A 26,004-nucleotide genomic window follows, 5' to 3' on the forward strand; every position below is an offset into this window, starting at 1 on the left:
CGTACTGATTCTGATACGTTGACCTTTAAATTTTACATGCAAAGCAATAACAGGATTTTTCCGTTATTGTTTTACATTTAGAGTAATGACGGGATTTTCACGATGGCTAGGGCGGGAGTTTCCCAATTTAAGAGATTTACTGACCGAACTTCTTTAAGCTTATGTGACCTCTTCCAGCATAACCCCGTTGTTGCATAATAACACCAAGTCGAAACAAACTTATTTCTGTCAATATGTAATATAAATACATAAAGCAAAATATCTAAACCAAAAAAACTGATTTAAACCAAAAAAAATATGTTTAAACTCCCCCTCCAAAAAAAAAACGGGCTTTTGGCATTTTCAAAAATAACTATGGTTCTTGCCAACTCTGCTTACTTTTGTATGTAGGAGGTTAAAAAAAATCTTATTATATACATTGGTTAATCCTTTGGAATTCATAATATAAATATGTTGAGAAGTAAAACTCTTTGAAATATCTTTTTGAAATTCATGGTTTATTTTCGAGGTTTTATATTATCGGTATTAACCAGTAATTAAATGACTTTTTGTGTTGTAGAGAAGCGAAACAAAATCTGGTTTACCAATTTAAAGCAGAATTTTGAAAAAGGTCCAAAATTTCCCAAGCAAAAAAGCAAAGCAGAAAAAACCGATTTTTTTAAAAAAAAGCCGTTTTTTTCGAGCCCTTGCATCTCTAACTACTAGAGACGGTGCCACTGGCTGTTCATCGAAACATGTGGTTTATGCACAACAGTGCTCCACTACATTTGCTGTGGAGGTGCGAAATTGTCGCAACTCATCCTTTCCGAACAAATGAACGGCAGAAAAGGACCGGTATCTTGGCCACCTCGCTCATCCGACCTTAACCATTTAGATTTCTTTTTCTGGGGCCATACGAAACAACTAATCTGCGCGACGCCTTTGCAATCAGAGGAGGATTTGGTTGCTAAAATTGTTGCTGCAGCATGGAGCATTCAGGAAACGCCAGGAGTGTTTCAACGCGTTCGCAGCGTCTTTCCCTTCGACGCCGCTGTAACCTTTGTATTGAAGTGGTGGGTTGAAACTTTGAACACCTTTTGCAGTGTCCGTTCTGACAACCATCCTCTTTCCATGTAAACAAAGACTCACTCTGTACCTTACTTTCTACAACTACCTTCTGTATACAGTCCCGTTATACGATTTGGAACCAGAAATATCGGCCCATGTTACAGTACGTACAAATATCGTGATTGGAAGGAATATTTTGTTTCACACCCGTCAGTTTAGCACATTGATTGAAAAAAAAAACGTACTGTAGTCGCATTTGTGTGATGTACTGATCGAAATGAATGTGCTAAAACAGTTATGTGTATTATTATTATTATTATTATTATTATTATTATTATTAATATTATTAATATTATGCGTTCTTTATTTATCTGTAGTTCTTGTTCAATTACTGTAGTTGTAAAGGTAGATGCGTTCTCAAAAGCGTTGCGATATCATTAATATGAGCAGATCAACAATCGGAATTTCTTTATTTTCTGTTACCTATCGGCTTGTGCCATACGTATTTTTACATTCTAGAAACGTAAAGTTTCCAGTGAGTTCTTGTACAACGACTTTACTAGTACTTTTTGAGGAGGTATGCAACCACACACAGTAATTTTTACTTCATCCACCATCTTTTATCTTCATGTATGAGTATTGATCTGCCTCGTAGTATTATTTCCAGGTAGTGCAATGTCCTTTACATGTTGTTGTCCACTCAATTTACGTCATAAAATATCAGGGAATACCCTGTGCCGCCATTGCACAAATCTCAAAACTGCAAATTTGGATAGAGCAGGTTAGGATATTTTGTCGATATCATGCCGCATCGTCTACAATCAGTAGTTTGTGCAATATTTAACTCTAAAGTTTGTTTTCCCAGCTTTCGGCAGCCTATAACACGTAAACGACACGCTTTTCGTCCTATGTGTACTGGAACATTTTTTTTGTTTGTTTTGCTCTCAGGAATCACCCCTCTGGTTTTGTACAACGAATTTAGCGCCACACTGTGTAGCGTCATCAGAATCAATTTGACAGCACTAACGCGACAAAAGTAACTGTTCTCAAAAACAGCATATAGTTTCTTGGTTACCTGATAATATTACACCACGATATATTCCACATACAGGTGTAAATCATGCCCTCCACCCCCCCCCCCCAAGTCATTTCAAGACGAATTTAATGTTTCATTCTAAACGTAGCTTCTCCTGGAATAGCATCCACCCTTCAAGTAACTGCCACCCCTACCACGGTATCTCCTAAATCCGCCCATGCCGTAAAGTTGTCTTCCAACTGATATTAAGAGTTGTATTCCAAAATCCAAAGAATCAGTAAAAGTACCCACACAAGTACGACCCCTAAATTGTTTCAGTAATATCGAAATAATTTTAATCTGAATAAAGTTATACCGAAAAACGTAACATTCACCCTTATTATAATGTCTGGGTGGACGGTTGCTAATAAAGCAAACTGCATTTCTGTCGATTTCAAATATTAAACTGAAACCGTCCTCAAAAAGGGCCCAACAGTTCTTAAACCGAACCGAACCGAACACTTTACAAACCGAACCGAACCGAACCATTTCCAAACCGAACCGAACTGAACCTTTCCCAAACCGAACCGGACCGGACCGGTTTGAAGTCCAAACCGATTGATTCGGTTTAGACTACAAACCGAACCGAAACCGGTTCTTGGAACACCCCTATGTATTATATGTGTATCTTGTGCATATGATAGGATTGTGGAAAGAATACCGCTGTCTATCACTAATATAACATGCATTAAAAAGCTAAATTTCCCTACATTTTATCTCATATTCGTAAAATCTCCCTTCCATTTTTTTAAAAATCTTTCTTAAATGTCCCTGCGCTACGATAAATTTTCCTCAAAGTAGCATCACTTGTCAGTGTGGCATTTGTGCCAATTGATGTTCCAGTCTATTTGAATTGTAAAGGGGTGCTTTACATCCGACTATGCAAAGATTTGACTTTATTGTCCTCTTGATGTATTTTACCTGTATCTCAGTCTGTACAATATTTATTTTAGGTATTTGGAAATTTTTCATCATAACGTTTTTCTAATAATATTCATATTTAAAACACAAAATTCATCTTCTAGTTTGGCGCCCTCTTCATCTGGCGCCTCCTGCGAAGTACGCGTTCGCAGGATTCAAGATCCGGCCCTGAGTGGACAACCAACATGGGTATTGACTGATTTGAACAGTCATGTAAAAGTAGATAATTCGAGATAGTAGCATATCTGATACGAAAATGTGTGATTGTTATTCCAAAAATGAATGAATGAACAGGATAATACTAATATACACAATTCAATGTAACCTTACTTCCTGATCATCTTCACACTTGTATATATATGAAGAATTGATATTGTAGTAGTACATAAAATAATTCTCAGTAGAGCTAGTTCATAAAAATGGTTGAGATAATTAATAACTACATAAAGCATTGTATTTCCGCCGTAAGTAGAATGTCGTCAAAGTCGTTCGATATAGTTAATAGCAAGAAAAGTTGAAAGCATTGCTAAATGTTGTCCGACGTAATTAAAAACAAAAAAAAATAGCTCATACACTCCACAGCGCATAAATACGTATAAGGTATGTTGCAAAATGATACGAACGATTCAAATATGTGACATAACTTTAGTAAGTGCACGTCACGGATGGAATACGTGATATGTAGAGATGTTTAATGAAGATATGTATACAGACCATGGATAGCTCACTCATTTCTACGACTACCCAAATTGAAACAAAAAAAAAAAACAATCAAAACAACACGATAATGACTGTTGCAAAATGATACGAACCCAATACAAAAGCTAGTTCTAATAGCCAATAAATGAACCACTGCATAACACCAGCTTGTACACTCGATTAAGCATGATGTTTGCAGCAGAGTCACATCAATTTGATTTCATGCAGCGATGATGGCATCCTGTAACTCACGAACATAGTTGTACTGGGTACCGATGGAGATCACTGAGCGACATAATATTTCCCATAGATTTTTCATCGTGTTTTTGTCTGGGAAATTGAAAGGACAATTACGTTTTTCTCCCGAAACCAATCGCTGGTAGTTCCAACAATGTGGATAGTGGCATTATCCTGTTGGAAGATCCACTCGGGTCCAGCAATTCGCGAGGCAAATGGCAACAAATTTGTCTGCAAGTACTCTTTGGTACGTGGTTGATGCCATACGAGATGTAGGAAATTCGAGGATTATTGTAGCATAACAACCAAAGCCTCCCACACACCATTACCGACTGTCCTCCTTGCTGTCGCTTAGAGAACATCTGATTCTACTTCCGCAGATCGTGTTAATAATATTATCAGTCATCGGGACCATCCAAATTAAATTTCTTTCTGTCACTGAAGATGACACGACACCACGTCTGCTTCCAGGTCACGTGTATTTTGGTCCAAATCACCCTTCGCTCTTTGTGCTGCGCGGTGAGTCGTGGCTGGCGCTTGCGGTTCTTATATCACAGATGACTACAGCGTTTCAGAGCTCTTGATAGGGTAGATTTATGTACACGTAGGTTAAGGTCTCGTGCCAACTGTGTAAGGGATATTCCAGCATAACTTAGCTTTCGAACAGCCTGTCTTTGCTGTTGTGGCGCTAGTTAACGCGGTCTTCCTGATGATTTCCTTACTCCATACCGCATCTCAAGTTTAACCCCTTCAGTGCGTACTTTTCAAATGTGAACTGCTGTAAAAAGTGTAGGTTTTTTGAGAACTTTGGAATTTGTCACCTTTTAATAACTTTTGAACCTCTCAAGCAACCACAATGAAATTCTCGGCATTATGATCTTTGTTGCTTCTAATTAGCTACTATAACTTGTCATAGTCGTATTTATGGTTATCATCGTCATAAGATTAGGTTACACAAAATTTGGGAATGCCTGAACAGATCAAGCTCAATTTTTCTGTGTGGTCTCTTGGGGTTCCTAGGTTAAAATGAATGTTAGGAATTTATTACGGTAATCAAAATTAGCGTCATCATCATCATCATCATTGATACGCGTATCCACATATATTCATAAAGTAAAAAATAAATATTTTGAATGAATATAAATAGTATTTTCCCATTTTGTTCTTTGTGTTTTTTCTCTTTTTTCTTGAAAGGTACAAAGGTACAATTGACTAACAATAGACATGCAAAAAAGCCGGCTTTTTTGAATCGATGGTTTTTTTTCACATAAAAAGCCGGCTTTTTTGGGAAAAAAACGAGAATTTTGGAAATTTTTGATTTTTTCAACTTCATGATTTTTCTATCTAAATAGCTTTCTTATAGTATATTCAATAGTTAGATAAAAATTCCATGACCTGAATGTGATATTTCGCTCTGAAATTCACCATCAAGATGGATGGAGCACATGTTTTACGAATTAAAGCTAACATGAAGAATGTAGTATTTGAGGGTAATTTTAGAGGCTATTTAACTTTATTTTAACTTTTGAGTTATCGACATCTTTTTTCTTCTCTAGTTTGTCATCCGTGTTTCATTTCTAAGAGCTTTTAGTACTCTAGCTTCTAGCGCAAAAGTTAAACTTGCCCGTTTTTCTATTTATCCGTCAAAGCGTACGTTTTTCAATATATCCGTCAAACCGTACTTCCACATTTCTGTTATACTGTAGCTGTGAAGTGATTTAGCAATAATTTTCCGGACACAACCTTGAATACCAATTTATACAAATAATCAGTAGCGGATTTAGAAAAGTACTTTAGGAGGGTTTTTTCTGATTGTTTCGTTTCCTAAAAAGTCCTAATTTTATTTGGGAAGTGCTTGAAGTTTATGAGTACAGGCATAACTAATATTTCGTTTCGTTTATATGTTTAGCAATAATCTTCCGGATACAACTTTAAAAATCATTTTATACTGAGAATCAGTGGCGGATTTAGAAAAGTATTTTGGGAAGGGTTTCTTACTAATGTTTAGTTTTTTAAAACATTCGTAATTTTTATTTGACGGGAGCTTAAAGTTTATGAGTAAAGGCATAAATAATAGATAATTCGTTTGTTGCAGACATTCCGTAACTTTGGGGAACGGGCTTCAGTCCAAAAGACCGCCCCCCTAACCTTCGCAAAACCGTCACTGCTGGTAATTAGTAATAATAACGATTTAAAAACAATAAAAAAGGAAGTCGCCCAACTCACAGTACACGCACTATTTCTACATTCACAGATGGAATGAAGAAAAGCTTTGTCAGAATGGTTGAATCCCGGACTTCCCGATAGAAGCGCAAAAGCTAATCACTCAGTCATGTTTGTTGTGCAGTTGTATTTAGCTTAACTTAAATATATTTTGTAGTCTTTTTTTTTGGGGGGGGGAGTTCCGTAATGCTATGTTGAATCCCTCTTGTTAAGAATTCAGAAAACTTGAGGATTGGGTAAACTGTGATGGTGGTTCTATAAAACTTAACTGTAGAATTTCAAGAATATACAGAACCAAAAGCTCTAGATGTGCAGCCTTTAAGTGTATCATATAAATCTAAGTATTTCTCTTATGTTTTATTTTAATTTTATTTTGTTTCAAAAAGAGGTATGGAATATTTTGAAGTAAAAATACTACATACTATTTTGCTAGTTATTTGTGTATTCTTTAAAAAGAAGTGTTTACTTTTAGGGTTGGCTGATTTACACCAACTTTTTTTTTTAATAACTGGTTTAAACCACAAAAATAAAAAGAATGTAAAATGCGAATCGTGTGAACTTCATGGTAACGTTTCCAGATATCAAACTACCTGCAATAGTTTTATTTCCCTTTCACCTTTTAATCAAGGTGTCCCATGTTCAATTCTCGGTCGAACCACAATCCTTCTTTCATGCGTAACCCAAGTAGCGGTTCGGATGTAAGTTTAAGCGAAAGTCTTCTCCTTGATAACCTCGGTATTTCGTAAGGATGTTAAGCCTAAATATACGAAACAAACCAAATTGTATATTTCTACATGCCTAAATGCGTGTTGTTTTATAAAGAAGCCAATATTGCTTAAATATATTGATAGAAATTGGCAAAATTTATCGATTGCCTACGTAGCTTCCAACATTAGCTTGGATTGGACTTTCAATGATATCTACGTACCGGTACTAAATTTGTAATTTAATACCTCAGTTTTAGCGTACTGATTATGGTACGTTGACCTTTAAATTTTACATGCAAAGCAATAACATGATTTTCCCGTTATTGTCTTACATTTCAAGTAATGACGGGATTTTCCCAATGGCTAGGGCGGGAGATTCTCAACTTAAGAAATTTACTGACCGCACTTCTTTAAGCTTATGGGAGTTCTTCCGGCATAACCCCGCTGTTGCATAATAACATCAAGGCGAAACAAACTTAGGCTATTTCTGTGAATATGTAATATAAATACATAAAGCAAAAAATCTAAGTAAAAAAAGCCTGGTTTAAACCAAAAAAGCCTGCTTTAAACATCCCCCCCAAAACGGGTTTTTGGCATTTTCAAAAACAACCACGGTTCTTGTCAACTCTGCTTACTTTTGTATATAGGAGGTTAAAAAATTCTTATTATATACATTGGTTAATCCTGTGGAATTCATAATGTAAATATGTTGAAGAAAAATTGTTTGAAATATTTTTTCGAAATTCATAGTTTATTTTCGATGTTTTATATTATTATCAGCATCAACCACTAATTAAATGATTTTTTGTGTTATAGAGATGCGATACAAAGTCTGTTTTATCAATTTAAAGCAGTATTTTGAAAAAAGCCCAAAATTTCCGAAGCAAAAAAGCAAAGCAGAAAAAACCGAGTTTTTTTTTTCAAAAAAGCCGTTTTTTTTCGAGCCCTTGCATCTCTAACTAACAACAAGTGTGATCAAAAAGTTCTGGGACTGATTTTTGTGTCTTTTCTGGAATATACCTTTTTGTGTGCAATGTTTGAAATATGGCACAACGCACAGTCCAACATCGCACTCTGTACATTGGTATCGTGACTCTCTTCTGACAAGCCCCCGCCAAGTGAACTTTGTGGTGGACAAACACCGTGTGCGTGGGTTTTCTCGGGGTTCTCCCGTTTCCTCCCACTTTCTTCATTCCACCATTTCATTCATTACTCACCATCACCGTCTCCTTTAGCCTAACCGGCATAACCGTGGGACGTAAAACTCAAAGATTTCATTTTTTTCTCTTCTGACACTTTGGAGTGACACACTTTACACTTTCTTGTAGGATGTTTCTTACAAAGTGGTTGTGGCACAAAATCGGGAAAGTGGCATTCAGTAAGCCTCATCGGATTACGCTCAGCACTTGGTCTTCCAGACTTCTTGGCTATGTTCTGTGAGGGGTATTTCTCTACAATTTTCTCTACAAGTTGGATCATAAACTATAATGTGTCATACGTCCTCCCATTTTTTTTGTGAGCGCAATGTGCATTGAAAATGCATATATGCAATAGATGCAAGAACTGCTTCCTGTAGCATTTTTTCATCCGCTTCCTTTCAATAGGGTAGTTTGTCATAATTTGATCTGCTTTATCAACCCCACCCATATATTTGTTGTGACCTTCAACAACTGATGGAATAATTACTTCCTTATTTCTTCGTGTAGTCAGAGTTTCATCATCGTTGTGGCAAGTACTAAGGAGGCGAACTTCCCGCTTGTCCTTCCACTTCATTATCATCATGGTCCCTTTTTCTTCAAACAAAACTGCTCTCTCGCCTTTCTTGAGTTTCTTCTAGATTTCCTTCGTTATTTGCTTCCTTCCCTTTTTCACAGTTCCCAAAAGGTCCGTTTTCTTCTCTTTCAAAAGCATTGCTAACTCTGGAGTTGTGTAGAAGTTATTTGTGTATATACAATGTCCATTTTTCAATAAATCATTACACAACGTTAGCACTACTCGGGTAGCATGATAGTAATTACCAGGATCCAATTCGATATCTTTCCAAGTGTAAATGATAATATTCCAAATATAGCCAGATGATGATTCACTGACGATGTAACTCTTAATTTCAAACCTTGTCATTTTAATTGCAATATATTGTACCCACGAAAGGTGCTTTTTCCACAACAGAAGACTTTCGTCCACACTTAAGTCCTTCTCTGGTGTGTGTATACTGCCTTCAAACGAGAAACAATAATGTCAAAAACGGGTTTTATTTTCCACAGTTTTCTATCAATATCAGGTTTCTTAGAATTATCCACAGAATACAAGAATTTGCTTATTAGAAAAAAAACCTATTGAAACTCATTACATGCGCAAAGTCGGGTGTTTCAATCAATATTTTCTTGCTATAATAGAGTTTGAGTTCAGGCTTCCACACAATCGATTGTAAAATAAGAAACGCAATGAAACGCCATATTTCAGTGCCATCCACTTGAGTCCACTCTTGCAATCTATTTCGTTTATTCAGAGGACCAATATTTGCACTAAAAAACTGATTTGTATATCTATTTGTTTCTTCAACAATCAGATCAATTAACTCGGGCGAAAAAAAACATCAAAAGTTCTAATGAATCGTCCTTGTCCTTCACGTTCACATTGAAACCACTATGACCACTGAAAACTTCAGGTTGTAATTGTAGTTGCCTTTTAGTCCAGCCAACACGTCCAACGACGACGCAATCACGTCATTATCACTAAAATCACCATTATCACTTTCCTCCGACTCCAAACCTGTTGATTCTAAATCCGTTTCAAAATCACTTACATCATAATCACTAATTAATAACTCTTCCTCGATGTCAGCATCGTTGAAATATCGTTTTGAAGCCATTAATGTGCTGTCTGCTCTAAAACAAAAGAAAGAATGAAAACTCTATTTGACGAAGCACAAACTCTATTTTAATTTCTTTCTTTTTCTTCTTTTAATTAAGCAACAATTGAAACCAGATGAGCGCAAACTCGCTAAATATTGTCGGGATAACATTACTCATACTATGGACAAGTATATTCGCCATACGCAATACAAAATAGCCAAAGGAAAATGAAAGCGTGTATATACGCCATCCGCACAGCAGGTGCATTTTGAAGACACGAGTTAACTCGCCACCCACACTGAAGGGGTTAAGAAAGTTGTTCAGGACACAAGTACTCAGCCCAATTCGACGTGCGATTTCATTAGCAAATACACCTTATATGTCACTATTTGTCCCTTTTGCACTCAGACAATACTTTGCCACGGCCCATACTTCTCTTACTGCCTCCTCACACAGACATTTTCGCCGCAATACACTAGCTTACACTTCTATCACTCGTCTGCTATACATTTCGCCTTATCATCTAGCGCTCTCTATGTTCCGTTACGCCGAACTAGCTACATGTTATTACTAGAGCCCGGATTTTTATGTGATACGAACTAAAATATTTATTTTTATGTGCTAAAAATGAAAAAAATATTTGCAAAAAATTAAAAAAATATTTAACAAAAAAACAAGGAAAAGTATGGGAAAACACCCAAAGTAAGATAAATAAATACTGGTACTCACCAATAGCTCCTATTCATCAGATGTCGAAATTCCATGGCATTGCAGTGAATAACTAACGTCTTTTCCAAGTTACCCGTCGTAAAGCCATGCCTATTGTCACAGAATAGTGCCTTATATTGAGAAAAGGAACGTTCTGTGCCACACGATATGAACGTCGCGTATTTGAAAAGGGGCATATCACGAATATTCATACCATCAATTTCACTTGTGTGTTGGCCTTCCAATAGTTCAGATAGTTTACATAGGGTTTTTGTGGCTAAAATTTTTCTCAAACAAATCCTTTTTCTTACGAAAACACAAAGAACAGTCAGCTTTCTTTCAATGCATTGTAGTTCCTGTCCTTCTTTAACCGAAGTACTCAATAAATATCCCGTAATTTCTAGCTTATTTATACAGTAAGTCAAGAAACTAAAATTGGCAGATATGAAAGCCAAGTCACTGTCACTTACTAAAATTTGAACAATTTCAATGGATGAAGCATCGTCTGGGTTTAGTTTAGTTACTACGAATTCAAAATTCTTCACATAACATAGTAATGCATTAAGGCAGGTACCCCACCGCGTGATTACGGGTGTTGGAGGAAGTGAAAGATCAGGATTTGTTTCTTTTGGAAAGTTCAATTCTAGTCGGCGATTTTACGACCTTTTTCCCCATTTAACACTTGTTCACCTTAGTAGAAGGCGCTCCTTTAGAAGCTCTTTGTTTGGCACAAGTTACCCCAGCGTTGATAAGCATAATTTATGACGACGCTGTTTCTGCAGGTGGGAAATTGCTTATAAATATGATGGATAGATTTATGTAGCCTATTCTTTTCGCGATGTTAATTTCTTTCGGGAGAAAGTAAAAATAATTCGTTGTGAAATTTAGAATAAAATAACGGAAAATTATTAAAAATACATATTTATTACCAAAATGTCCAAAATATTTAGTTACGTAACTTTTTTTTTTTTTAGAAAATATGTATTTTTATGTGAAATAGGTAATCTACACTTGCAGACTCTTAATTGGAATAATAAACTGTTTTGGACTTGTACGTGTTTGGAAAAGAAATGTTTTTACATACAAATCCGGGCTTTAGTTATTACATTACACATGTCATCGTTCGTATAATTTTGCAACACTTCTCTTAGGTTGATGTTTCATTTTTGTTTCGCCCTGTCCTCTATACGTGTCTATTTCTACAGTACCTGTTTTCGTGTAACATAAATGCAATACTCTGTCATTCACCCTCCTTTCCATTTTCCATTTCCTTTCTGATCACATAATATGACAATATCTGGTATCGTTCGTATCATTTTGCAACACACTTTACTTCTTACGGTGCAGGTTAAATTTTACACTTTGAAGTCGGGTTTCCGAATCTAATAACATCACGTTTCTCAATTGTTTTCGAGTGTATAAAGAAAATTTTCACTTAGCTAAGGGCAATCACATTTATTTATTGTATGTTGGTAGAGTGTCACTACGCACTTTTACTATTGTTTTTTAGTGGTCACCATAAGCGCTGTTTCCGAATAAAGGGAAATAGACAACCCCCCGCTATACTTGCAGCCACGCATACTTTCCCGCCATTACGTGCAATAAGCAGTAATACGCAGGAAAGATGCGTAATAGTTGACAAACATGACGGATACCGGTCGTTATTAAATTGATCCATGATACTTTTCGTTACGCATAAATTATAGCGTTTGATGCGCAGTAAGTGATGATGGGCGCGAGTGTTGCAAAATGGATGGCAAACATAGCTAGGATTAGTTATTAACTTAAACGGGTTATACTTCCCGCCACGCATATACTTTCGCGCCTAATTGTGCATTATAATGCGCAGTAGGCAATGCAATGTACAAAACATGCGCAGAATATATAGATGAGTACTACATGGCTTGTATTATAATGCGAGTACTACATGGCTTGCTTGGATAATATAATGCGAGGTAAACACTAATGAATACAAGACATACGCAGAAGATATACGTGAATACTCCCTGTATCGTGAGATGTTATGAACCAGCGTGAGCAAGCATTCGTCAACGCAAACACGGATAACCTAATTTTGATTATCTGAAAGCAAAGTCGGAATGTTTTACGTGAACTCGGTGTATAATTTTGACGGCAAGTATCGCTGCTGTTAGCCTGCAAACCAAATTTTAAAAGTTCCCCTTTCATGTCCTATTTGATGTCTTTTGCATCAGAATCCTGTTATTTGCGGCTAACCTTTGAATTCTTCCCTTACCATCTTAAAATCCCTTTCAGCGCTCCCGACACGAAAATCTGCTGTATCACTTTGATCTCTTACCCTACCGCCATAAAACTTTTTAGCAGCACCGACAGGAATTTGTTTTGAATCCGGTATCCCTTTGATTTCTTCCCCTTCCGTTCCAAAATTCTTTATCAGCGCCCACAGGAAATTATTTCTACGCAATAACTCTTACGTTAATGTGATATCTGGAAATTCTTTGTTTGCTACGAGTCTTTTGATTTCACTACGCAACACTTCAAATTTTTTGTCTTCCTATTGTTGATTCCTTAAACATGTTCATTGAACATTTACAAAAATGTACATAATTCTCACGAAACTTCGCGTTTGTAAGTTTAACATCGATTTGTTTCCAAAAACAGATAATGCTATGAAATGTATTAGACATTGCACTTAAATTAATGAAAGGGGTTTGGCAGGAAGTTCCTCAACACCCATATTATAATATCAAAAGAGTATGCTACTTCAATAAATAACTTGGGTACATATATATAAGAAAAGCCCGAATAAATTTTTAGGGGGGGCATTTCCATAATTGCTAAATATTACGTCTGATATTTCTAGTATTTAATATACGTGGTTTTCTATATTACGTACACATTGTGAGCCAAGTGGACCCGGGCCCCTCTCTGCCCCTTCGTGCGACCATAATAGATGTTCATGTGTACCTGTGTATACCTTAGAAATGTGTCTTTTTTTCTACATTTTCGTTGATGCGTATCATTTTCATGAACTAGTCCCCAGATGTAGTGCCTAATCATGTTCTCGTTATATTGTCCTTGATAACTGCGTTCGAAAATCATAATGTCTTGGTGAAACCGCTCATTGTGCTCCTCTGTGCCAATATTTTCCTTAAAACTGTCCAGATGTGTGGCAAGAACATGCAACTTAGTGACATCCTACAACCTGTTTCGCCATAGTTTGTCACCATGTTATTTATAAGTTCCACATAATTCTCAGCTCTGTAATTTCCTAAGAAACACTAAGGACACTTTGCACGTGAGTCGTAGTTGCTCCTCACTCTGCCACGACGTCACTTGATAAATTGACGCGTTCTATCATATATGCGGCGAATCGGAAATTTTAAGATGCTTTTTCTTCTGTATTTTCTGGCTATAGCGCTCCCCCGTCTTGTAATATTATCAATTTAAATGTGCACTGCTACCTTCGCGAAAGATGGCACCAAACTTCATTTACCAAAATCTGCTTTTCTCTTGTAAGATGGAGCCTGTTATTCAAACGCTGAATCCATACGAATATTTCTCCCGATCTATTAATGTTTTTGATCCAAGAGGATCACAATATTGAAATCGGAAGTTATATAAATGTCTAAAGCTTCCAGTTTTTCTATAAATGTAAGTACGAAATAGAACTTATTTCTACGATACTAAGTCCACATATCAAGTTTGTTTTAATTCGAATTGATCTGTTGCCGTGTAAAAAGTAGCGATTGCTGTTTATCTAATACCCAGTACTATGTTGTAATGCTATGGAGTGGATATTATTGTAACTGCCCCTTTTTGAAAGTAGTACAAAAATAATCATGATATTTACAGAATTCTCACCTACATCATTGGCCCTACAATTTAATTTTACTCCGAACAACGCAGACTGAATAGATTTGTGAATAGGCATGGCCAAGGAACAGCAGGAAAAAGACTAACTGTTACCGGGTGTCTCTACTACGAGGATACCACCTCAAAGATCCATCTTGATATGTGTCGATCGTTGAAGAACCATGCAACTTCTAATGCTACTGTGAGAATTTGAGTTGTAGATTTCTAAAAGGTTAGATGTTCATTGTTAGTGAACTTTGCTGCGGTGCAGCTTCAATAATACTGATCCAGAAAACATTGACGTTATCCATGACAGTATTGCAGAATCAAAATCTTTCTTGTGTTATAGAAATTATAGGCATTTTGTATCAGAAGTTACATCTTCTAATGAAGTCTTGAAGGTACAAATATATTTATTTATTTCGGAAAAACAACAGGAAAATGCCTAATTACAGTTTTCCCTTATTGTAAAGTGTATTTAATACAGTTTAAAATACATATATAATAGCATACTAATATGACCTCAATTCTATTATAGCACACTCTAAAATACGCATATAATAAAATAATAATATGAAAGTAAAATATACGTTAAAATACAAATAACACGATACACAGGATACAACAAATTTATGTAGAATGAAAATTTTGTTTGTAACTAAAAATATCTATATCTGGGTGTTCTTGTGACATCTTAGTATACAATATACACATTTTTCTTATAGGCGATATATCTAATGCATTAGTCCTTTGCGCTGAAAGATGGAATATGTCATTATGGGGTCTTGTTGCTCTATGTGGGACGCGAATTTTGATTTCTGATAACTATTCTGAATCTATTGCACCATGAATTATTTTATGTAAGAAAGATAATATGAAATGACTTCTTCTGCTTTCAAGAGATTGTAATGAATATTTGTTTCGAAGACCTTCGTAGTTCTCAAATTTTGGATATATACCTGTTTCTTTATATGTCAAAAAGCGCACAAATTTATTTTGAATGTTTTCGATTTTATTTATGTATTTCTTAGTATTAGAACCCCATATTATCGCTGCATATTCCACCTTAGACCGTACATAGGCAGTGTATAATGTTTTGAGAGCATTAGTATTAGAAAAATCACCTCCTAATCTCATCACAAAGCCAAGATTCCTAAAGGCCTCACCAATTACTCTGTTGACATGAATATCAAATGATAGGTTTGACTGCAGAGTGACTCCAAGATCAGTAACATAATCCACTCTCTCAATTGGCGTTTGATGAATAGTATACACATTGCGTACATAGTTTATTTTCCTGGTGTATGATACTACTTTACATTTTCTAATATTTAATAGCAACTTGTTTGATTCACACCATTGAGAAATAGCATTAATGTCATTTTGCAAAGAAATTGCCTCTAATTCCGTGGAGATACTGCGATAGATTTTTAGATCATCAGCAAACAAAAGTTTGTGGGAAGATGTTATTACAGGTGGTAAATCGTTAACAAATAATATAAATAACAGAGGTCCTAAGTTCGATCCCTGCGGCACACCAGAGTCTACGACATATTCCTTAGTTAAAATATTCTTGTATCGAACGCGATGTTGGTAAAGATAGGATGCTATAAGTTGTTGAAGATTTTGTGAAAAATTGAATGTCACAAGTTTGCTTAGAAGTATATCGTGATTAATTCCGTCGAATGCCTTGGAGAAATCTGTATAAATTACATCTACTTGTTCCTTTTGATCAACTTGATTAGCTATAAAATGTGTAAGTTCTGAGAGATTAGTTACAGTTGACCTCTTTGGCATGAAACCATGTTGAAAGGGAGATATTACTGACCGTACATGTGAATAAATTTTTTCGTATATAACAATTTCAAATATCTTAGATGGGGCAGATAGTAGGGTTACCGGTCGATAATTTTTTATTTGGTCTGTAGGACAGCCTGTTTTGGGAATGGGACAGACGTCACCAATCTTCCATTTCGTAGGAAATGTAGAAGAAGCTATTGACTTGTTAAAAATAACTTGTAGGGGATGTTTCAGTATTTCTGAGCAGCCTTTAATGAATATGGTGGTATTTTGTCTGGTCCACAAGATGACCGTGGTTTAAGTTTTTTAATAGCATTCTCCACATCTTCGATATCTATAAAGTTAATGTTTAATTTGTCCAGGATTTCCGAATTATTGTGTTGCTCCATAGGAATAAGATTATAGTTCGATTTATTGTGTGCCACTTGAAAATTTTTCATAAACGCGTTTGCAATATCAGCATCGTCACTCAAAGTTTGACCATCATAATGAAATATATTACTTCACGAATTACTCTTTTTATTCTTAACATACGCCCAGAAAGTCTTAGGATTATTTATAATATTGGCCTCACAGTTGTTTAAATATATATTGTATGCATTAGAAATTTATTTTTTAGAAAGAGCTCTCAATTCTTTAAACTTATTATAGTGATAAAGTGCGTCCAGAGAACCCTGCTTCCATTTCTTATGGTGATATGATTTGCTCTTAATTAATCTAATTATGTCACTTGAAAACCAAGTAGGATAATTAAATTTAGCTCTTTTTCTCGGGATGCATCGGTCAAAAATAGAATAGAGTATATTATAGAAAAAATCCACAGAGTCATCTACAGTCAAACTATCTGTGATAGGTTCCCAATTTGTTAGTGATATTTCGCGATACAATTTATCAAAGTCAGCTTTAAAAAAATTATGGCAGAGCATGAGGAAAATATTGACAAGTTCCCAAATCTGAAATCTCAGTTCGGCTCGGTTGGGATGAGTCATCGGCTCGAGCCAATTCGGTAGCGATGAGCCATCCACTCGGTTCGACTCGGCTCAAACGAACCACCCTCTCGACTCGGTTGAGGTGCGCCATCGGATCTGTAGGCATGTATATAAGCAGTCTTTCTGTTCTAGGCTCTATGGTGCACAAGCCGTGAACCGACCCATTTAAACCAATTGCACCATTAGAGTCGGCATATTTCATTTAACGCATTCAAATAGGCCGAGTTTGCTCGCTAGAGGTTAGATTGAATGTCGTTTTTATGCAAGTGACTGTATGTCCGGCTTAGTGAATCTTCTTGTGTCTGGCCTCTCCTTAAAGAAATCCTTGGTTCGGCTGTGTAGAGGACTGTTCGGAAACAAAGATCTTGTAATTCAGGTGTGAATTTTTAACTCGACAAATTTCTTGTATAGGTGTCTTGAAAAATTAATGGATTTAAGCAATGTTAAGTTGTTTTCATCAGTTCAGGTGAGTAGAGCCATGATTTTCATTGGACATTAGTAAAAAGAACGTTTCTTTTCTTTATAGAAAATATAACTTCATAGTTTTTATTTACAACATCATGTTTCGTACCCATACAGCACCAGAGGATTTTCATTGGAGGGAAGATATTCAAGTAACAATTAAGCCACATTTTCTTTACTGTTAATGCACTCTGCTCTTGAAGATATCAGTAAAAGTGTTTAATGAGTTATCAATGTGGGAACAACGATACGCTGATGTTCTCTCAGGCTTCACAGTGTAAGTTTGAAGACTCATGAATTTTCTGAAAGGTAGTCCAAACTTTTGAATATACATACGATAATTTTGAACAGGTCTAACATGGGAACATTAAAATCAAAATGATAAAATATTTCATTGATATAAAAATAAAATTTGACAGAAACGTGAAATATCTTGTCTCGAGTTCAATATGTTGGTTAAGTTACTTGTAAAATGTAACGCATTACTTTGTCATCAACTTTTCCTTATATACAGTATATGACATAAGTTGTAGTAGGTGATAGTTGTTACCAATATAACTCATAATCGGTTCGGAAGTAGCGCGCTATTTATAGAGAAGTTACAATAGCTAGCTACAAGTCCTGTAGCTTACCTGTAGCGGCGCTACAAGTCTAAACAAATGGTTTGTAGCCAAGCTAGCTCTACATACTTTTTATAGTGTGTAGCGAACTTTGCACTACAGCTACAAATAAATCTTTTCCAGGATGGAAAAACATTTTATAACTCCAATATTTCCTCACAATTTTTAGTAAATTTTATATGATGATAAGGAGAATATATGATTATTTTCTTTATTTGTCTCCAATTATTTTGCAACAATATTACAAGAAAATTTTCTGAAATAAAATTGCATGTTGATGGTCGGTCAAAAGGATAGTTATTACTCTTAAAATTGACTTACATGTCATTCTAGCAGCGAAAGCATGTACAGTTTTGGGGGGTAAATACGTATATACTTATTTATTTATTTTATTTATTCATAATTGGTTTCAGATACAGCACTAGGCAATTTTACACTAGACAAAAATGCATACTTTACTGTGGAATGCAAATTGACAGACAAAGCTTTTATGTAATATTTTAACCAAACTTCAAGTTCAGTTACGCATGTAGATGCCACGACATATATTATGATGCATCATGCCAAGCAAACTGTGTTTGTGACAAGAATTTAAGTAGCGAATAGCTGTAACCAGAGATGTTCATTTTAAAAGTAGCCATAGCTCAGCTACTTTTCTGAAAAGCTACAGTGTGTCCGTAAAGTTGCGCAACCCAAAGTTTGAGTGCGTATATCTTCTGAACCAAGAACGATAAAAACCTGAGACTTGAAACAATTGTAAGCATGTTCTATGTAGATATTTTAGAGATCATGTCCTATGGTGGAAATTGTAATGGTTTCGTGTAGTACCGAAAGTGAAAAATGAAATGAAATTTTTGAGTTTTACGTCCCACGGTTATGCCGGTTAGGCTAAAGGAGACGGTGATAATGAGTAATGAATGAAATGGTGGAATGAAGAAAGTGGGAGGAAACGGGAGAACCCCGAGAAAACCCACGCACACGGTGTTTGTCCACCACAAAGTTCACTTGGCGGGAGCAGGGTTTGAACCCGTAGTACCGAAAGTGTAGAATAAATAATGTACTGTACAAAATGAAGAAAATCAATATTCAGTTCAGAAAACTGAGTTCCTGCGGTTGAATCATTATGTATAGGGCCTATGTGCAGTGTACATCAACATTTATCCATTGGTGCGAAATGTGGTAAAGTTGATACAGTGTTGCCATGTAAAAGGTTATTTAATGCAAGTTCCTAAAATGGGTGTTCTTTTGACAGAAACGCGACTAACATTGTTGTTGTAAAATCACTGCAGCAAGTGTGGTTTAGGTTACTTAATTCTAATCAGTGAGAATTTGCACATAATTCATAACCTGAGTTTCTATGCAAACATTTGCGATAAAACAATTACTCACCTTCAGCTGGCAACCCTGGAATCCTAGTGGAAGGATAAGGGCTTTACAGCGGATGCTCGAAGTGGTTGCCGCTTTCTTGTAAACACAGATTTACACGCTTCACCGTGTTTCTTGACACATTTATAAGTGTGTTTGTTCCTGCCTTTATAAGTGTGTTGCTAGAGTTTAAATTTGTTTCAATGTTCGTCTTGGGGACCACGATGGCTCAATGTAGAGTATTCACCTCCAGTGCATGGGGTCGTTGGTTTTATCTCAGCTCGTGCCAAGTGAGCTTTGTGTTGGACAAACACTGCGTGGGGGGCTTTCTCTGGGTTCTCCCATTTTCTTCATTTCACCATTTCATTCATTTCTCATCATCACCATCTGCTTTAACCTAGCTGGCATAATCGTGGGACGTTAAACTTAAAGATTTTATTTCATTTTGAATGTTCGTCTTCAGTTCCTCAATGCTCCTGGGGTTACTCTTGTACACCACATTTTTTAGGTAACCCCATGAGAAGGAGACAGGTGAGGTTAAATCCAGAGAATTGGAACCAACAAATTTTTCTAGATGATGTGGTCACAAAAAAAAAAAAAAAAATCCCCTAACATTTCTAATGTTTCGTTGGAAGTGTTGCCAGCTATAGGTAAGTACATTTTTATCGCTTTTTTTTTGCATAAAAAAACAAGTTATCGCTTATTTGCAAATTCTCATTGCTTCTCATTAATTAACCTAAAACACATCTGTTACAGCAATTTTACAACAGATTTACAAATGATTTTCTTCATTTTGTACATTTCTTATTTTCCACTTTCGGTGCTTTCTTTCGTTACTACACAGAAACATTACAAATTGCAACGTTGGTCATGATCTCGAAAATATCTACATAAAACACGCTTATATTTAAGTCTCAAGTCTTTATCCTTCTTGGTTCAAAAGATGTACGCACTCAAACTTTGAGATGTGCAACTTTACGGACACAGTGTTGCTAATACCTGTATAGCGAGCTACAATTTTTGTCATGTAGCTGTAGCTGTACTGCAGCTACTTTTGAAATGTAGCTTTCTGATCACTGCTTATACTAAAATAATGCTTGCAAGTGGTAAATATAAAATACACTTGCCTTGCCTAGATTTCAACAAGCAGAAGAAGAAAATTTATCACCTTTTTCAGTTCGTTTTCTGTAGGTTTAGAAAACAGTTAAACTTAAGGATATGATTTAGAGAACTCGGGTCATAACCAAAGGAGGGGCAAAAATACGATGGCCCTACTCATCTGAACCGATGAAAACTACCAAACACTGCTTAAGTCTATTAATTCTTGAAGATAGCCATGCAAAAACTTTATCGAGTTGGAAATAGTGATGCCAACCGGCTCAGCTTGAACCCTGAGACATCGGCTCGGTTCAGCTGGTCAAAGAGCTCGAGCCGGCTCGATTGGAATGAACCATTGTCTCGGCTTCGCAAGGCTCAGGGGAGCCATCGTCTCGAGCCGGCTCGGTAGGGATGAGCCATCGACTCGGTTCGGTTCGGGCCAACTGAGCCAAGGGCGTGAGCAGGCTCGGTTGGTTGAGCTGTTTGCTCGGTTTACTTCTCGGTTCGGCTCTGTGTTGACTAAGCCGTGCGCCAAGCCGCGCAAGCCGTTGACAACACTACAACTTTGAACTTGAGATAAAATCGATTTAAAAGCAGTAGAGAACACACCTCATCTCCACTCGCAAAATACTTATGTGATATTGTTCGGCGTAAGGTGATGGCCAATGTTTTATGGAACTAAGGGCATTATTGTGAGATAGACTCCAGCAAACGGTGATACTATTGAGTGCTATTAAGACGTTTAAGTGAAAAAAGTGCAAGATCGTCGTGAAAACCTACCTAAAATGGCTGTGGTACACCAATACAACAAAGTCCATAGGTGTGACAACAAACTGGGTGGAAATAAGGTGTTGTCTCACCAAATTTAGTACCCTCAAACCTTTTTCCTATTCCCTACTTAGTAATAATAATATTAATACTACTACTAATAATATTATATTTGATTTTGATAGCACCCTTTCAGCAACGAGGCTATATGAGAAGTCAACCTACAGCTTAACGTAGGCCTCGAACCACATGAGCTCGATAATCGAACCCCAGTCTCCCACACCAAAGATGCGTATAATAATAATATATTTAGAGTTTTGCGCCCCTTTCAGCAACGAGGTACAGGGCCGATGAGAAGTAAACCTACAGCTCAAAGTAGGCCTCGAACCACATGAGCTCCCGTCGGGAATCAAACGAAGGTCTCCCACGTCAAAGGCGCGTATAATAATAATAATAATAATAATAATAATAATAATAATAATAATAATAATACGAACTGAGTTCTGGCAGTGATGGAGGTATTAGGGCTGATAGTGCTCGCCTGGACACTAGAACTCCGAATTTATTTACAGGTTTACGAAAGTCTTATGGATCGATGCAAGAACTGATTTGCACTAAGGAGAAATCACATAGGGATATATAGAAAAGGTTTTACACCTGCACACCTTCCTGTTTTTGGATTAATTAGAAAGTTGTCCATCACCTCCTTGTAATATTATACTATAAAAGTGTACGGCAAGAATAACTGAAAAAAATTCAAAATGAAAATAGCGTCGAGTGGGATTCGAACCAAGTTCAAAAGTACTAAATATGCACAGAAAGTAATATCTTAACACACATGGCTGTCGAAACAACTATTAAGTTTCATTCCAATTTTGTGTATAGAGAACGAATTTTATAACGAATTTTGTGGTTGAAAACAGTGTGTGTTTTACCTACAACCATTTTTTCTGCGTTTACCGATGTTTAAATGTATATCGTTATTTTAAGTTACAAAAAGAGAACTAAGTATTTCAAACAGCAAACTGTGAGCTGTGTTCGGATGTGTCGTTATTTATTTCCTATGACTTTCCTACCGTTACGTGAATGCGTTGTTGCCAAACGTATAATTTTAAGGGACTTAGAAAATTCGGGCATGCAATTATATCTTGCAGAAGTGTACAACCAATTTAGTAAAATGAAAATAAAACTTATAAATCATCAACATTTATAATTTCATTAATATTACATTGTGCAAAGTATTATTCAAATGTAAAAGGATCAAAATTAAAATTTGATCTCACCATCGTCAATTAATATATTGAAACATGAAAATTTTCGTGTATATATGTAGCTGATTTTTCTTATTCTACTTTCATTGAAGCACTAAAACATACCTAATTATGTTTTACACTTAATTTACACGTTCGCACTATCTAAACAAAATATAAATCTTAGTTTCATTGTGATCTTTATGATATAGATTATTAATTTTTATTCGATAAATATCGTAGTTCACCACAAAACTTAAAAATTGTGTAACACAACACGGTGTTCTTTAAATCGTGTGAAACGTATTGCAAAAATAAAATGAAAAAAAAACTTACAACATGTCCAAACTTATTTTATAAAACAGAAATGATCAAGAAATATCATTCAACGCAATACCGTACCAAGTTGTTAACTTACATTATGGTTTAAAAGTGAGTGAAATAATTAAATTGTTTATAGTTTTTATAATGAAAGTTGACTACAAACTAAAAACTTTGAACTAATAGTAGTAGAAGAATGCAAACCCAAAGAGAATAAGAATGAAATATTATGCTAAAGTATTACATAGAGACACACATTAGATAATGTAAATAAAGTAAAATGAAGATATTTAGTATTTAACAGTATACATGTCAATAGGGAATGAAATCATGAGAAGTAAAGTCAACGATTTATTTTCGTTACTAAGTAGGTACGGCAAGATTCGATAACAAAAGAAATTAATAAGTAACACAAGCAGTGTCAGCAAAAGAGGATAATAAGTAAATAAAACTACCAATCCCAACACAACATTATAATAAGTATGGAAGACAAATTGTCAAGAAATTACTAGTACGAGCTATATGAACATTAGAACTTGATAACTAGATAAAACAAACTATATCAGCAAAAGAAATGAATAAGCAAGAAAGGCAATTTGTCAGCAAATATAATACTAAGTAGACTTGTCAACAAAAGAAATTTGTAAGTAGATATGACAATATATGTCAACAATAAAAGTGCAATGACCTAAAAATTTGTTTCCTAATCAGTGTAATCTTAAAAATTTTAAATTCAAACTGCAAAAAGTTTTCTAAATGTTTGTGAAATATTTCCTTTTAAAATATTCACTATCACTGAACTGAAATTTTATAATTATTATATTTTAAACATTCAGACGTAAACTTAGTTCCTTAAAAATGAACTTATCATAACGTTAGGAAGTAATAATAAAACGATAATTTTCATGCGAATATTTCCATACGTACTTTTCTTTCGAAAAAATATGATTAAGAAATTCGTGTATTCGTAATATATGTTGTACACGTTATATCTTTTAAATAATGCACACGTTTGAAAATTAAATTACATTTTGTAAACAAATTAAATTGTAAGATAATAGGAAGACAAGCTAGATCAGCGAATGAAATTCGTAAGTAGGTTATATATATATATATATATATATATATTAGGGTGATTAAAAAATCATATTTGGATTTTTTTATGTGTCACCCCCCCAAAAATGTTCCTTTGTATAGAAGAAAATTTGGAGCAAAATGATGAGCGACCTCTAAATATTAATTAATGTAGATCATAAGCATAATGTATATGCCAAATTATAACATTATGTTGTATTTCAGGTCATTTGTTTCTTTTGGGTTTTACGTTTGTCTTCAGAAGCGGTACTATACAGTGTCGGATCTGAACCACTACTCGGGTTTGTATTCGACGCGTTGGACTCTTTGCAGGACTCGAACCTGGGACCACAAGCGCCGGACTCGAGAGCTGTAGCCATAAAGCTACGGGGATCCCTCGTTTCAGATCACTGAGATTAACCTTCCTTAACGAAGTTTTCTCTGAAGCGGGCAAACCTCTGAAGCGGGCACAGTTACAGACGATAGAAAAATCGACAGAAAAGACTATTCCCGATTTCAATATATCTGACTTTGTCACGAAGAACACCAAAAATTTCGCCTTGTTGGGAATAGACACAGACTTCATCAAAGCTCAACCCGAAAGTTGGCACTTACAGGAAAGTTATCAACAGGGTTTGCAGATTGTCCAGAAGTTGCGTGTTGTCAACGACAATGCTGAACGAGGCGTCTCTCTTATCGAAACCTACTCCAAATCGATTATCAAGGACGAAGATTAACTGCAGTGTCTTCTACAGGTGGTTCAGGATCATCGGAACAAGTATCCGAACGCTAATATAAGCACTATTATTATAAAGCCATTTTAGAACAAATTGTTGTGTTGCAGACTTAGGAGGTGCAAATTAGTGCTTATTATTTTTACGTATTTTAATTTCAAGTTAATATTCTTCAATTAACGAAAAATATCATGATTTTAACGTAAGAACTGAAAGGTAATATATTCTGTAACATAAATGTTATTTTAGAAATAAATTTGATTTAACTTTATAATTGCACGTGGATGAGCGACCATTGAATGTTAACCAATTTTGGTGAAAATTTGCACAAATCACTAACATATACATTGGAAAAAACTGACGGGGTGAGACCAAGGAAAATCTGAAGTTGAAAATTTTCCATGTAAATGAAAATCACCCTAATATATATATATATATTAGGGATGGCCAATTCCGGAATTTTTATTTTCCGGAATCCGGAAAGTAAAATCGGAAAAATTTCCACGAAACGAGACGAGGAAAATATATTGTCTCGTCTCATTTTTTGTAAAAGTTTCGCCTCGATTTCCAAACGGTTCTCTCTCGTCTTAAATGGATTCTAGGCAAGCCTCTTTCGTCTCCCCTCGAAAATTTCTCATCTCATGTGTCATAAATGTATATACAGTAGACTATCGACTATCCGGTCTAATGTTGCAGAAGATTAAACCGAATAACGAAAATGCCGGGTACATTGGAGTACTATGATTAGTACTATGATTGTTGCTCCACACACACCATTAAAAACACACTTTTTACATCACATTCCGTCTTATTAATATTACATGAATATTTGATACAGACAAGTAATTTATAAATATTTGTTAATATTGTAACATAACGTTTAAACGGTATTACACGAAAAGGATGTCAAAAAGAGTAAAAGTAGTGTACATATTTGAAGATAGTGTACATATAATGTCTAATTTAGTTGCAGGAAACATAAAAAAAATGTAAATCAGAAGTTCTCAACATTTGCGCTGGCGTACTGCCGTAAGTAGTACGGATCACCCTTAGCACCTCGCGATCAAAATTAACTAGGCCTAAAAGAGTCAAAATATATAGTATCTAGTTTCAGAAAATGTCCTTGATCGATGACTGTTTCTTCTTGGCACAGGCGCGTTTTTATGAAAGCGTTACAAGTTCAGTAGTTCGTTTACAAAACATTTCTCATTTTATTA

The 26,004-nt window shown here is 35.5% G+C and overlaps 1 protein-coding gene across 3 annotated transcripts in view; it reads left to right on the plus strand.

Moving 5' to 3' along the window:
* The window catches only part of LOC145688409 (uncharacterized), a 420,154-nt gene that overhangs the window by 117,199 nt on the left and 276,951 nt on the right, over positions 1-26,004 (plus strand). Inside the window, exon 1 of one of the 3 annotated variants that reach the window (XM_081762597.1) lies at positions 17,298-17,561. The exons of the other annotated variants lie outside the window; for them this stretch is intronic. Coding sequence (XP_081618723.1) covers positions 17,523-17,561 — 39 coding nt within the window. The 5' untranslated portion in view covers positions 17,298-17,522. Of the gene's footprint in view, positions 1-17,297; positions 17,562-26,004 lie in introns of those variants that run through there. 3 annotated transcript variants of the gene reach the window in all.

The sequence above is a fragment of the Thermobia domestica genome, chromosome 6 (assembly GCF_964235325.1).
Source record: "Thermobia domestica chromosome 6, izTheDome1.hap1.1, whole genome shotgun sequence".
NCBI classification, from domain to species: domain Eukaryota; kingdom Metazoa; phylum Arthropoda; class Insecta; order Zygentoma; family Lepismatidae; genus Thermobia; species Thermobia domestica.